This window comes from Otolemur garnettii, unplaced genomic scaffold (genome assembly GCF_000181295.1).
Source record: "Otolemur garnettii isolate 467f Iridium unplaced genomic scaffold, OtoGar3 scaffold00028, whole genome shotgun sequence".
Classification (NCBI taxonomy): Eukaryota; Metazoa; Chordata; class Mammalia; order Primates; family Galagidae; genus Otolemur; species Otolemur garnettii.
This window is the reverse complement of record NW_003852423.1, coordinates 9,638,001-9,653,534: the sequence shown is the minus strand read 5'-3', so window position 1 is coordinate 9,653,534 and position 15,534 is coordinate 9,638,001. Positions and strand designations below refer to the sequence as shown.

The following is a 15,534-nucleotide window of genomic DNA, read 5'->3' as shown; positions in this document are numbered from 1 at the left end:
AAAAAAAAAAAAAAAAGTTATTTATGAATGCATAAAGTATGTATAGATATTAGGCTGCTTTATCACTCCCTTAAAATATACACAAATGTATTAGTTTATCAAAACCTATAAACACAGTTAGTACATGGCGTCATTTGCAGTCAAGAGAAATGTAAATAAACATAAAGATGCAGTATTAAATCATAACTGCATAAAACGAACTCTGGTATATACTGTATTATGGTAATAATTTTGTAGCCACCTCTTGTTGCTGTTGCAGTGAGCTCAAGTGCCATGATGCTGATTATCTCTGTGTGAGCAGTGCAGCTCTCCAGTAAATTACATAGCTCAGTAAAAATTGATCTCTTGTTCTTGTGTATTTTTCATCATGTTTTGCGTAACCTTGAATAACACCGCGGAACCCAAACACACACCATTAGTAGTACTGGAAGTGCTCCCAAGAAGTAGAGAAAAGTTATGACGTTATAAGAAAAAGTTGAATTCCTTGATATGTACTGCAGATTGAGGTCTGCCCCACCATTTCAAGATAAATGAATGCAGCATAGGGACATTGTAAAATAATAATAATAATAAATAATAATGAAGCCACTGCTGTAGCAGGTGTGAAAACCTTGTACTTTTGGCAAAATACCTTTTTTAACTCATATTGAAAGGTGGCTTTTATGTGGGTTCAGGATTGCTGTAACAAAGGCATACCTGTATCTGGTTTGATTCAAGAAAAAGTCAAGTCATTATATGACACCTTAAAGCAAAAGAAGGTAAAAGTTCTAACACTGGAGAATTTCATGTCAGCAAAGGATGGTTTGATAATTTTAGAAAGAGGTTTGACTTATAAAAACAAGTCAGGATAAAACAAGCTGTCAGGAGAAGCAGCTTCTGATGACCAGGAGGCAGCAGACGAGTTTCCGGTTGGCATTAAGAAAATCGCTGATGAGAAAGGATATCTGCAGGTGAATGTGCCCTATTCTGGAAGAAATGCCTAAAGGACTCGAGGGCTTAGGTAGAAAGGCATAGGCTAACTCTGCTGTTTTGTATTATACAAATGCAGTCAGGATGATGATCAAGACTGCCCTTAAGTATAAAGCAGCGGGCCCTTGAGCCTTGACAGGTTAAATACCAGCTGTCAGTCTTTTGGTTGTACAACAAGAAGGCCTGGACAAAGAACGTTTTTCCTGGATTAGATCCATCAATACATTGTCCCTAACGTTGGAAAGCATCTTACAAGCAGTAAGAGACAGGCTTTTAAAGTTTTTTGATCTTGGACAATGCACCTAATCACCCAGAGCCTCATAAATTCAACACTGAAGGAGTCAAAGTGGTCTTCTTGCCCCCAAACAGTACTTCTCTAATTCAGCCTCTGGAGCAGGGGGTCTTAGGACCTGTAAATCTCTTTATGCCTGGTACCCTATGGGAAGAATAGTGAACATTGGGGAAGAGAACCCTGATAGAACACCTTGAAAGTCTGAAATGATCATACCTTTAAAGATGCCATCATTGTTATAGAAAAGACATGAAAGTCATCAAGCCCAAAACAATAAATGCCTGCTGGAGAAAACTATGTCCAGATGTTGTGCATGACTTCACAGGATTTGTGACAGAGCCAATCAGGGAAATCACAAAAGAGTCTGTGGGTATAACAAAAAAGGTGACGGTGAAGGGTTGCAAGATAGGGATCTTGGAGAAATTCAAGAGCTAATAGATGCTACACCAGAGGAATTAACAGAAGATGATTTGATGGAGATAAGTGCTTCCAAACCAGTGCCAGCTGATGAGGAAGATGATGTGAAGAAGCAGTGCCAGAGAACAGAGTGACATAGGATAATCTGGCAGAAGGGTTTTGATTATTTGGGACTTCTTTGAACTTCTTCTTTTTTTTTTTCTTTTTCTTTGTTTCTTTTTTATTAAATGATAGCTGTATACATTAATGCAAACATGGGGTACAGTGTAGTGTTTTCATATACATTTTGAAATACTTTCATCAAGCTGTTTCACATAAATTTCATGTCATTTGCATAGTCATTGTGTCAAAATATTAATATTCTAGTTCTAGAAAAGTTCACTTGTACCCTTGTTAGACAGAAATATAGGTCCATCTTTCCGGTCACCCTCCCCCCACCCAGCCACCCTTCTCCCCTCCCCTTCCCCACCCCCTCCCTATATTCTTGGGCTAGACTTAAGTTGTATCTTTCATTTGAGAGCTATAAATTAGTTTCATAGAAGGGCTGTGTACATGGGATACTTTTTCTTCCATTCCTGTGATACTTTGCTAAGAACATTTTCTAGTTCCATCCATGTAAACATGAAGGAGGTAAAGTCTTCGTTTTTCTTTAGGGCTGCATAGTATTCCATGGTGTACATATACCACAGTTTATTGATCCATTCGTGGATTGATGGGCACTTGGGCTTCTTCCATGACCTGGCAATTATGAATTGGGCTGCAATACACATTCTAATACAAACATCTTTATTGTAATGTGATTTTTTATCTTCTGGGTATATACCTAATAGTGGAATTGTAGGATCAAATGGCAGGTCTTTTATGACATGGGGCCATGTATAATATGGGCACTGAAATCACAGCAAATGGTGGAAGAAGGATTGGTACCATACAGAAACTTTATTTTAGAGAAATGAAAAAGCAAACACGTCAGGCAGAAATTACAATGTATTTCCATAAAGTTACACCAAGTGTGCCTGCTTCTTTTGCCTCACTTTCCACCTCTTCCACCTCTTCCTCTTCACCCCTGAAACGATAAGACCAATCGATCCTTTCTTTCGTCTTCCTCAGACTACACAACATGAAGACATTAAGAATAAAGACCATGGCTCAAGCAGCTAAGGTGCCAGCCACACACACCTGAGCTGGCGGGTTCAAATCCAGCCCGGGCCGCCAAACAACAATGATGGCTGCAACCAAAAAACAGCTGGGTGTTGTGTTGGGCACCTGTAGTCTCAACTACTTGGGAGGTGGATGCAGGAGATTCTCTTGAGCCCAGGAGTTGGAGGTTGCTGTGAGTTGTGATGCCATGGCACTCTACTCAGTGGCTCTGTCTCAAAAAAAAAAAAAAGAATAAAGACTGTTATGATAGTCTGCTACCGCTTAACCAATAGTAATGAGTTTATTAGTAACATTTTGTTTTCTCTGTTTACTTTATTATATAAATATATAATACATAAAGTGTATAAAATATGTGTTAATTGCCTGTTTATGTTATTGGTAGGGCTTCCAGTTAATAGTGGGCTGTTAGTAGTTTAGGAGAGTCAGAAGTTATACGTGGATTTTCTATTGCAGGGGGTTGGTCCCCTATGCCCCTTGTTGTTCAGGGGTCAAATGTACTTGCTATAGATTTGTAGCGCAGTAAGGTAGAAGAAAACTATGGATTTTACTCTTTTCCTTGAAAAGCAAATAATTTTTGAGATGGGCTAGGTACCAGTAGTTCAGTGAGTAGGGCGCCAGCCACATACACTGAGGCTGGTGGGTTTGAGTCTGGCCCAGGCCTGATAAACAACAACAACTGCAACAAAAAAGTAGCCAGGCGTTGTGGCGGGCGCCTGTAGTCCCACGTACTCTAGAGGCTAAGGCAAAAGAATAACTTAAGCCCAAGAGTCTGAGGCTACTGTGAGCTGTGATGTCATTGCACTCCATAGAAGGTGACATAGTGAGACTTTGTCTCAAAAAAAAAAAAGAAAGAAATAGGAGATGATTGACATAATGGTGATCAACAATACTGAACTCTGAAATCAAACTAGTGGTCTCCCTCCCACTTTGAACACACACTCACACTCCCTCGTTCCTCCTCTTAATGCTTTTATCCTAGTACCTAGGACCCTCTTTGTCTCTCTCAAGACTTGGTGTTGTATTAGAGGTATTTATTGCCTCCATACTCTAGGCCAATTGATCTCCACATTGTATTGATTTTTGCTTCAGTGACTCTCATTGTTGACCACTGTGTCCATTCCACACATTAACTGGTCCGATGCTTTCTTTTATTATTTCACACCTACTTTACTGCTGAGAGAGCCTAATGGGTCTCTGAATGCCAAATTTACCACTGTGTTCCACACTGTAACCCAAACCAACTCCATCAAAATCCTTGGGCCGTCATGATACTTCCCCTGTTCTGAAACTTGGAGACCCTGTTTCCTACCATGTCAAATTTTAACTCTCTATCCTTAACTTTTGCAACTCCTTAACTGTCAAATTTTGTATCATTCTTTAAAATATATGCATATGAGTCCTTTTTTTTAATTTGTAAAGAAAAGGAAATTATTTCTTACAGTTACGGAGGCTGAGAAGTCACACTGGTCAGGGCCCTCTTACTTGTGGTACTCTCTGTAGAGTCCCGGGGGGGTATTACACGACAAGGGGGCTGAGCACCCCGAGTCCATTTACTGTTTTGTTCCCAGGAGTGTGCTGTGCCTTTATTTATGTATTTAATCCTTCTTAGATTTTTACCTTTCCCCAATCTCATCTCTTTCTTGCGTACTTAAATTCTGTCTGGGCCTCTCTAGATGGTTTCAGGTTCTGCCTCTTCTCTGCTCCTGCCTTCAGTGATCTTGTTTTCTCTCAACTTCTGCTGTCTCTTATCTTTCAGCCTGCTCCATACAACTTACCACTTAATTGTTTTTGTTTGTTGCCTTATCATGTAACATACTACTCCCATTTTCCAATCACTTAAAGAATAGTCACGTCTCATGGTGCTGAGTCCACTGTGGGGGCTCGATCACCTCTCTGGGTTTATTACCGAGCAAAAGAGACCCCAGAACTGCTCTAGGGTAGTGCACAGGGCTCAGGGGGAGGAATGCTGCACTTGTTCCCTTTCCCACCTGATAATAAACAGTTGAATGCTCTTTCTTTTAGAAAGAAGCCTATGGAATTGGGCAAGGAAAAACTTCCTGTGAATTATAGCTTGAAAATAGATATTTACTGTGTACTTAATTTATTTTCAGGCTGCAAAGATTTGCAACAACATGCTGTTAGCAATTAGTATGATCGGAACCGCTGAAGCTATGAATCTTGGAATCAGGTTTGTTAAATAGTATATTTTCATATACTCACAATTTTTATGGGTTTTGCTATTTGATTTTCCGATGTTAAAAAAATGAAGTTCATGAGTGATAAATGAGTTGATCCAGGAAGATTTTTAAAGTACTTCATTATTGAACTTCAATAGACTTTGCTTGTTGGACGAGCAACAGGCCCCTGGAGAGCACGAATATTCTTTGCCATAATCATAAAACGTATTGCCTGTGCTCCTGAAGTTATAGTATCCTTTTTATATGGAAGCCCCATTTCTTCCCTTACGTTGAAATGCGCGAGACACTTTTACTATAAAATTAAAACATACTTTGGCAGTGTTGGTGCAGATTTGTATAAAACATAATTTTAATTCATGTTTAGTGAATTCAAGTGTTATGCTACCATGTGACTAGTTTTAAGTACCTATTTTTAATATAGTCCCCCAAATATACACCACAATTGTTCTTGGTGGTTCATTCTCAGTATAAAAACTGGGTAGTATTTGTAAAGCTGCAGTTCATGCGCATAACTCTTTGCTTTTACTCTGCCTGTGGTTTGCAATAGGATATATCTCTCTATTAAAATAAGATGGTATTCATACCTTGCTTAAAGTGAGTCAGGAATTTTATTTTTCCTACAGATGATTATCCTTAAGAATGCTTAAGGTGGCTTGGCGCCTGTGGCTCAAGTGGCTAAGGCGCCAGCCACATACACCTAAGGTGGCAGGTTCAAATCCAGCCCGGGCCCGCCAAACAACAATGACAGCTGCAACCAAAAAATAGCTGGGCTTTGTGGTGGGAGCCTGTGGTCCCAGCTACTTGGGAGGCTGAGGCAGGAGACTCACTTGAGCCTAGGAGTTGGAGGTTGCTGTGAGCTGTGATGCGACAGCACTCTACTCAGGGGGACAGCTTGAGGCTCTGTCTCAAAAAAAAAAAGAAAAGAATGTTTAAGGTTAATGTCTTAATTTTAGCCTTTAATCTTTTGGGTTAGGAATGCTACATATGATTAGTAACCTAATTAATGTTTTGAATGTTTTATATTTCATGAAAATAATAAATATATATGTGGTATATATTTCTCACTTTAGAAAATAGTGAATAAGCAAGAAGCGTTATTCAAATACTTTCTTCCCATTCCCTAAAACTGCTTACCAGACATATCACAAAGCAGAATAGTGTTTCATATCACAGCTTTTGATAAAAGTAATAAAAAGAACTAAAGTACTTGAGATAGTTTTAAAAACATGGTAATGGATTCACATTTTCTCTTAATTACCATATCAAGATGCTGTTGTTTTATTGAATTGCCCTTGTCTCAGATGTTAAACTATCTTGACCTATTAAGTTGTCATGTTGTAATTGAGATAAAAGAGGAATTTGCTTTGCATCAGCGCTAATTGGTTTATCAATATCCTGTACCATTTACATTTTAAAATTGAATGTCTATAAGATGGTAAGGCATGTCTGTACAAAGCCTGACTAAAGAACATGGGTAGAGATAGGGAGCTTTTCAGAGTGTTCTGTTCATACTGTGGCCAATTTTAGGCTATGGGTCACTTAATCCTAGCTAAAAAACTGGTTACTAGTAACTTGTTTTCATGTTCATCCTCTAGACTAATTTCACGGAAAAGGAAAATGTAAACTTCTGGAAAACAAATTACATACAGAATTAATTGGCTTTGACAACAAAATTAGTGTATGCCTATGCATCTTTAGAATTTTGTCTTCATTTTTCTATATCTAAATGAATATGTCATAAAAATAAAAGCATCCATGAATGTAGGTCATACTATGCTAAAATTTACCCCCTTATCTCTGCCAGTTTATTCTGTACTCCTTACCTTGAACCTCTCTGCATCAGCATGTTCCTTAGATGTAGGGATGCATCCTCTGCATTTCTTGAACAATTTTCCTGTTGATATTCTCATTAGATGATCATTTGCCCTTCTAAAATGAAGTTTTGTATAGGGTAAGTTCATGTGAAAGTTCTACTCCAATCCGCAGCTAATGAAGAATAGGCGAATCAAGTGAATAAATTGTGTATAAACAAAGAGAAAACCACTGGCTATTCTAATGGGTTTGTTTTCAAGGAGAAAATGAAAAGTGATAAAATTCTAAACAAGGGTGGTAAGGATGGAAGCAATAAATAAAACTTCCCTTATTTTGGCCATCACTACAAAATGATTATTTGGGAAAAAAAATGATATTTGGAAATATGAAACTTTTAAATGTTTAATTTTCCCAAACTCTACATATATACTGATATATATATGCATATATATTTATGATATAAAAATATTTTAAAGGTCTGAAAACAAGGCAGAAACTCACTAGATTTACTAGATTAAAATAATAAGTTTCTAAATGTTTCAGATTGTACTAAGGAATTGCTTATTTTCATAACATTAGGATTTTATCACTTTATCTTCCCAAGATTCTCAGTGGTTTGAAAGCCCTAAAAATGAAGGCTTCTGCTATTGTCTTTTCTCCATGGTTTACAGGCGTGGTTTAAAATGACAGGATTGTTCCCTAATAGAGTATAGAGAGCAGCCACGATTTATTGAGCTTTGCAAGGTGCAAGAGAAAATTGGCATCAGCAAGCATAAATTCCCAAGTAGTAAATTCCCACAAAGTAGTCTAGCATTAGAGTGGTTTAGTCACATTTATATTCCGTTCACTCTGAAGGGAAATTTTTTCAGAGTATTAATGTCAACATTTACAGATTGAGTCACCTATTCCTATGAAGTGATCATTTCTGATTAGATAAATTTTATTCTCCTAAGTCAGTGGTTTTTCTGAAATAGTTTCCCCCTTTTTTCAAATAGAAGAATAAAGTCTTACAGTTTAAGAGTCTTATTGACCCCATGCTCTTTTACAGTGAGTCTTTATGGAAGTTAGTGAAATTTTTAAATGTTGTAAAAAAGTAAAGAGTAAAAAATACTGGTATACAATATATTTTGAAATTCTTTTTTATTAGATCTTTCTACTTTCTAATTGGGTTTCTACTTAGGTCCTAGAAACAGTTTTATGGCTCTGAAAGTACCCTACTCACACAGGAGAGGATTTGTTCCTATGTGTCATGTAGAAACAACATTGAAAATGTGAGTTGTTTTTTTTTTTTTTTTTGCAGTTTTTGGCTGGGGCTGGGTTTGAACCCGCCACCTCCAGCATATGGGGTCGGCACCCTACTCCTTTGAGCCACAGGCGCCGCCCCGAGAAATTTGTTATTTTGTTTTTATTTTTACTGTATGGGAATTGATTTTTTTTCTTTAATATTACTGGAATAACAAGTTATTTGCATTACCAGCCAAGGCTGAGGGCCCTCAAGTAACCCATGTTGTCTTCCACCAAAAGAAGTTTAACAATTTGACCTTTCAGAAAGCTGTTCAAGATGAGGACTTTCCCACAGACGCAGTTTTAGTTTCCTGATTACTCCCCTTCCATGTTATCTTTTCATTCACACAATGCTGAAGCTTCTGATTTGTGTACCCTAATACAGGTAACAAATTGCAAAAGGTTTGTGATAAAAGTTTGACCAAATGTTTTAATAAGTTTATAAAGTGCCATCGAATTGGCTAGCTGACTGTTAAGTTCACCACGCACCATGACCTAGTCAGACTAAAGAATGTTAGAGTTTGGTTGTCTACCTAGGTCAACATCCCAGCTATGCTACAGACTCAAGCTTTCCTCATTTATGAAATAACAAAAATAATAATATCTATTTGCTAAATTATGTGAATTTTTTAAGGCAATTCTAGGCACATAAAAGGGACTCAATAGTTGGCAATTATTAATATTTGTGATTGTGGTGAGGTGATTCATATTTGAATTGAATTGCACTTTAATGTTAATTCTTATAACATGTCTCACCAGCTGGCATTATGCATTTATTTGTTTATTACCTGTCTTCCCATCTGAAATGTAAACTCTTTGAAGGAGAATGGCTTTGTCTACTCATTGCTGTATCCTAAAAACATATCTGACAGATGGTAGACAGTGAGGATTTGTCAAGTGAATGAGGAGAAAGGGAGGGTGTGAGCGAGTAGGATTTTCTTGCCTCACGCAAGTTACCCGAGTGTGTCTTAACTCAGCCCTCCTGGTGGGCAGGCACAGCCTCCTCTTAGCTTCCTTGTCATTGTCTCTTTGGCTCCATACTTAGCAACTGAAGGTAGCAGATCTGAACAAACTGACGGAGGAGTGAATGGTTAGGATTGACAAGGTTTCAGATGTTTCATTTCCAGGCCTGTCCTTGTGATCCTTGTTTTATGACATACTTTTGTTCTTACATAAAACCAGACAGTATAGATACTTACAGAGAATATAAAGTGAACAAACTTGTTTTTGCAGTTTTTTTTTTTGGCCAGGGCTGGGTTTGAACCTGCCACGTCCAGCATATGGGGCCAGTGCCCTACTCCTTTGAGCCACAGGCACCGCCCAAATGAACAAACTTTTTTGGCTGTTATGGTCTTGGTTATAGTGAAGGCAAATGTTTGGCTTCTCTTTAATTTTTTTTTTTTTTTTTACAGGTTACATATCATTTTTACTTCTCTCAAAACTTCATTTAAAATTCTATGTTTTAGAGATGAGTAGATTTGACACAGTGACGTTTATTTGAGATGCATTATATATGCAGACAGAGCAATGAATTCATCCTCTGTTTATATCAGAGAACATTCCAGCAATTGTACAGCCACATGCATGCACGCTTGCACTCGCGAACCACATACAGTGGCAAGTTATTATGGGGACTGACAGACTGTCATCCTTTTGATGGCTTGAGCTGTATATCTCCTGAACAGCAATGGGGCTCTTATGCAGAAAGTATCATATGTTCCCAGCCAATTTACAGGGAAACAGCAATAACATTTTATCATGGTTGAGAGCCCAGTAGCTGCTTCCTATTAAACTTGCCCTTTCAGATACCTGTCTTGGATTAATTTGTTGATTTCGAATGGAAACTCAGTCTTCTCCAGTGAAGCATGACGTTCTAGGATAGACTCTCTGAATGACAATTACTGTGTATTCTAGCTGGTTTCAGACCATTACAAGCCTTGGGCATAGCAAAGACAGAGGACTTCAGTAACTGATTTTAATATCATGTCTAATTTTAACTGTCAGTTATATATGTGCCAGGGAGAGAATCTTCAGAGAGATGAAATGCAAAACACTTCTAACTTGCTCTTTTTAATGATACACTTTGCTGCAGGTGGGGGCGGAGGGAGGAAAGCGGAGAGGGAGTAGCCATCTCAGGAAGGGAGTTGGCGCAGTGGGGAAGCGTCAGATTTGAAAAGTGAGCACAGAACAACTGCCACCTGATTTTTGTGTGTGTCCCTCAGGATGCTTCTAAATAGTAATATGTTCACCAGAAAGGGTTTCCATCAATCAGTGCCAGTATTTTTCCTTGAACATCCAAGAAAAATGTAGGGTTTTACAAAGTTAAGGTAATAAGCTTTGCTCACCACTTCGGTGAGTATTATAGATCAGTGTGTGAATTTTCTTCACAATAAAGACTTGTAAGCTCGTGCTGAGCAGAACCTGGTAGATTATGGAGTGGAACTCTGCTGCTTTAATGGGATGAGCCATCTTAAAAGACAATCTGAATTAGAAAGCCCTTAAATTATATTGCATATTGAGGGGGAAAGTGATGTTTTGGGGTCTCTAAAAATATTTTCTCCTGATGGAGCATATTCACATATATATTTTTGAACATAGGTGTTTAGAGAATATATTTGCGGTTACAGCAAATTAACAATTAGTTAATTTGCAATTTTACTCTTCACAATTACTCCCTAAGCCCAGTGGTTTTATCTTTTCCCAAGTCATATGCCACAACACCACACTGATAGCCTAATTTTATTTAAAAGGAGAAAGAAAGCATCGGAAGCAAATTACACATGCAACAGACTTGGATCTTTAGGATAGAAAGAATGAAACTGTTGAATTTCTCTCTGGTAATCCACAAATAAACAGAATGTATAATAGCTGATTTGGATCAAATTTTCAGTATCTGTTACAATCCTTAGTAAACACCCATTATTATAATTGGGCTAGCATATGAATACAGGTACATGGCATACCACCTAGCATTCTGTGGACCACAGCTACCCCTTGAAAGCCTGATTACATAACACTTGTATTATGTGGTGATTTCATACATATCCTTGGCTATTTGCCCTAGGCCCCTGCTGTAGCATTGGAAAAACTTTTTATTGGTCATAATACTCAGATTTTGAAGTAAAAAGACATATATTTTGAACATACAAGGTAAACAAAATTTAACAATGCCAAAATACACAATTTGTTTAACATTTATCATGATGAATGTGTCTTTTCAATGTTTTTCTATTTTCTGGAAGAGGTTAGTTTTAAGAAGAAGCAGAAAGCCTTAGGACAGTTGTTTTATTATGATTCTTTGTATGAAAGAAACCAAATAAATTGCTAGGTATAAGCTTTCACTTGAAACTTTATTCACAGATACTTAGCAAGATGGTGCATCCCCAAACTGCATTACATCTTTAGAATCAAAGTAATGGAGCCTTTTGATTCTGTTTTTTCTGGGGTCCACACAGAACAGCCGTTTATGCCATCAGCCCAGTGGTAGAACAAATGATGTTTCCGCTTGGGCAAGCTTTGTTTTATCAGGATCAGTAACCTTATCAGCAGTTGACCCAGAACTATAATGCATGTCTCTGAATAGATAGCATATGTCACAACTCTGTGCAGACTTGCTTCATAAGCAAGATTGTCTAATGAAGATTTAATAAATAAGGGAAATTTTGCAGCAAGCGGTGTTTTCCTTTATAATGATAACTTCTCTTAAGCGCCTTTATTGCTTATGGCTCATCTCTTGCATTTATTCTCATAAAAGCTCAAGGAATAAACATACATCTAAATGCATCCATACAGACTCCCGTGATGCATCATTTACCTGTCAATATGTCTGTCTGAAATATATCATTTGTGAGTAAAGAATGTAGAATTTAGATTATCATATTGGTTTAAGGTTCTTATGTGTCACATAAATGCAGCAACATCCAAAAGACTAGAAAACCCATGGGAGTGATTCACCAACGATGCTGTTGTGCAGTTGTATATTATTTCTTCTAAAGGATAGGACAGAATGTCTTCTCTGAAGTTTTGAGCTAGAAATGTTCTTGTTTAATCTGTAGCTTTTGGCCATATAATTCAAGATTGGATTCTTCTCTCTCATATCAATCTGCTTTGATTTTAGAAGACATAAAATAAATGGAGAGAGAAGATGGCGTGTCTTCATTCATAAATAAGTCACTCGGACCTGGAACATTTTGACATTTGACACTTCTTTCTTTTGACCTTTGACAGGTTAGGGCTTGACCCCAAACTACTGGCTAAAATCCTAAATATGAGCTCAGGACGGTGTTGGTCAAGTGACACTTATAATCCTGTACCTGGAGTGATGGATGGAGTTCCCTCAGCTAATAATTATCAGGGTGGATTTGGAACAACACTCATGGCGAAGGTACGGTAAATACAGAGAAGGGGAAAACGTTTAGTGGTCTAGTAACACTCTTTCTCTTCCTCACCCCCCACCTCTGCCCCCACTCCTTCCCTCTCTCCTTTTCACAAAGCAATTGTCTATCCTAGAAGGCAAAATTACTAGATAGCGATTCACTCTATTGCTGGAAATGAGTAAAATCTCAGATGAAAATCCTCATTCATTTTTTCCTTGGCCTTTTGAATGAGAAAAATGAGCCAGGATTTGTGTGTGCATGTGTGTGTGTGCACATGTGCACATGTCATGTGTGTGCACACTTGGGTTTGTTTATGTGAGCTGGTAAAATTTTGTTCATAAATTTTTATTTATCAACTCCTTAGAATGGGAACAGTAAGAATCTTTTCTGATTGTAAATCATCCATCAGCATTGCACATATACCTCATAATAGAAAAGAGGTTCTTTCCCATGATATCTGATTTTGAAGTGTATGTTTTCACTTTAACAATAAATGTGGATTTATGGTTAAGTTATTTAAGTCATTTGAAAAGCAAATTGTTGGCTTCCTCTCATTTGTGATCTCAACTTTAGAAAATCTTTAGAAAATACTTTTTAGACCAGTAGACTTTTGGATTTCTGCATAGTGCTTATTTCCCCCCAGCTGAGTTTTTTTCCTGCTTACGAAGGTAAGAATATATACACCCGGAGACTGTACAGGCATACCTCAGAGATATTGTGGGCTTGGTTCCAGACCCCTCAGTGAAGCAAGTCACGAAAATATTTTGGTTTCCCATCTATATATACATACGTTTTTACTACATATGTATATAGTATAGTATAGTAACACTATACTGTTACTAAGTGTGCAGTAGCATTAATATCTAAAAAAAAGTACATATTTTAACTTAGAAATACTTTATTACTAAAAAATGGTAGCAACCATCTGAGCCTTCAGCAAGTTGTATAACCTTTTTAGCTCATGGAAAGTCTGTCTTGGCTTCATGTTGATGGCTGCTGACCATTAGGGTGATGCTTGCTCAAGGTCAGAGTGGCTCTGGCAATTTTTTAAAAGGCAACATCAATGAAATTTACCGCATTGATTGATTCTTTGTTTCCCGAAAGATTTCTCGGTGGCATGCAATGCTGTTGAATAGTGTTGTACCCTTTGAACTTCTTTCAAAGTTGAAGTCAATTTTCTTCTCAAGCACTGCCACTGCTGCCTGATCAACTAAGTTTATTATTCTAAATCCTTTATTGTTATTTCACCAGTGATCACAGCATCTTCACCAGAAGTAGATTCCATCTCAAGAAACCACTTTCTTTGCTCATCCCTAAGAAGCAGCTCGTCACCCATTCAAGTCACACCTTCAGGCTCCACTTCTAATTCTGTAGTTATTTCCTATACTGAAGTCTTGAACCCCTCAAAGTCATCAGTGAGGGTTGGAATCAGCTTCTCCCACACTCCTGTTAATGTTGATGTTTTAATCTTCTCCCATAAATCACAATGTTTGTAATGGCATCTAGAATGGTGAATTCTTTCCAGAAGGTTGTTGATTTTGTTGACTCATCCATCAGATGAGTCATTTCTATTGCAGCTATAGCCTTATGAAATGTATATCTTATTATAAGATGTAAAGTTAAAATTACTTCTTAATCCATGGGCTGTAAAATGGATGTTGTGAAAATCACATTACACTCCCTATATGTCTTCATCAGAGCTCTTGGGTGACTAGATATTATATGGTGTCAACAAGTAGTAATTTTTTTTTTCTTTGAGACAGAGCCTCAAGCAGTTGCCCTGGGTAGAGTGCCATGGCATCACTGCTCACAGCAACCTCCAGCTCCTGGGCTCAAGCGAGTCTCCTGCCTCTGCCTCCCAAGTAGCTGGGACTACAGGCACCCACCACAACGCCCGGCTATTTTTTGGTTGCAGCCATCATTGTTGTTTGACGGGCCTGGGTTGGATTCGAACCCACCAGCTCAGGTGTATGTGGCTGGCGCCTTAGCCGTTTGAGCCACAGACACCGAGCCAGTAGTAATATTTTGAAAGGAAACCTTTTCAGAGCAGTAAGTCTCAACAGTGGGCTTAAAATATTTAGTAAACCATGCTGTAAACAGATGTGCTGCCATGTAGGCATTTGTTGTTCTACTTAGCGCAAAGTAGATTTAGCGTAATTCTTAGGGGCCTAGTACAGTGGCAGTGGTTCTCGACCTTCCTAATGCCACGACCCTTTAATACAGTTCCTCATGTTGTGGTGACCCCCAACCATAAAATTATTTTCGTTGCTACTTCATAACTGTAATTTTGCTAGTTATGAATCGTAATGTAAATATCTGAAATGCAGGACGTATTTTCATTGTTACAAAGGGGTCGTGAACCACAGGTTGAGAACCACTGATTGAGGATTTTTGGAAGGACAAGTGAGTATTGGCTTCAACTTAAAATCACCAGCTGCATTAGTCCGTGACAGGGGAGTCAGCCTGTCCTTTGAGGCCAAGCCTTGACTCCTCTCTAGCTATGGAAGTCCTAGGTGGCTGCTTCTTCTACTGTAAGGCTGTTTCATCTACACTCAAAGTGTGTTGTGTAGTGTAGCCACCTTCATCAGTGATCTTAGCTAGCTAGATCTTCTGGATTACTTGCTGAAGCTTCTTCATCCGCACTTTTTGTTTCACTTTGCACTTTTGTGTTAACTCTCTTGAGCCAGCTTCTGCTAGCTTCCATCTTTTCTTCTTCCACTTCCTTACTCTGTCAGCCGTGGTAGAATTGAAGAGAGTTAGGGCCTTGCTCCACTAGGTTTCGACATAAAGGGAATGTTATGACAAGTTTGATCTTTCATCCAGACTACCGAAACTTTCTCCTTATCAGCAATAAGACTTTTTCAGTTTTTCTATTCTCATATTCACTGAAGTAACACTTGTAATTTCCTTTAAGAACTTTTCCTTTGGCTTGGCGCCTATAGCTCAACCGGCTAAGGCGCCAGCCACGTACACCTAAGGTGGCGGGTTCGAATCCCCAGCCCGGACCTGCCAAACAACAATGACG

The 15,534-nt window shown here is 38.2% G+C and overlaps 1 protein-coding gene across 1 annotated transcript in view; it reads left to right on the top strand.

The window, feature by feature from the left end:
- Positions 1–15,534, top strand: part of HIBADH (3-hydroxyisobutyrate dehydrogenase) — a 133,260-nt gene that overhangs the window by 114,612 nt on the left and 3,114 nt on the right. The window contains exons 6-7 of the mRNA XM_003788532.3: positions 4,951–5,027; positions 12,361–12,517. Coding sequence (XP_003788580.1) covers positions 4,951–5,027; positions 12,361–12,517 — 234 coding nt within the window. The remainder of the gene's footprint in view (positions 1–4,950; positions 5,028–12,360; positions 12,518–15,534) is intronic.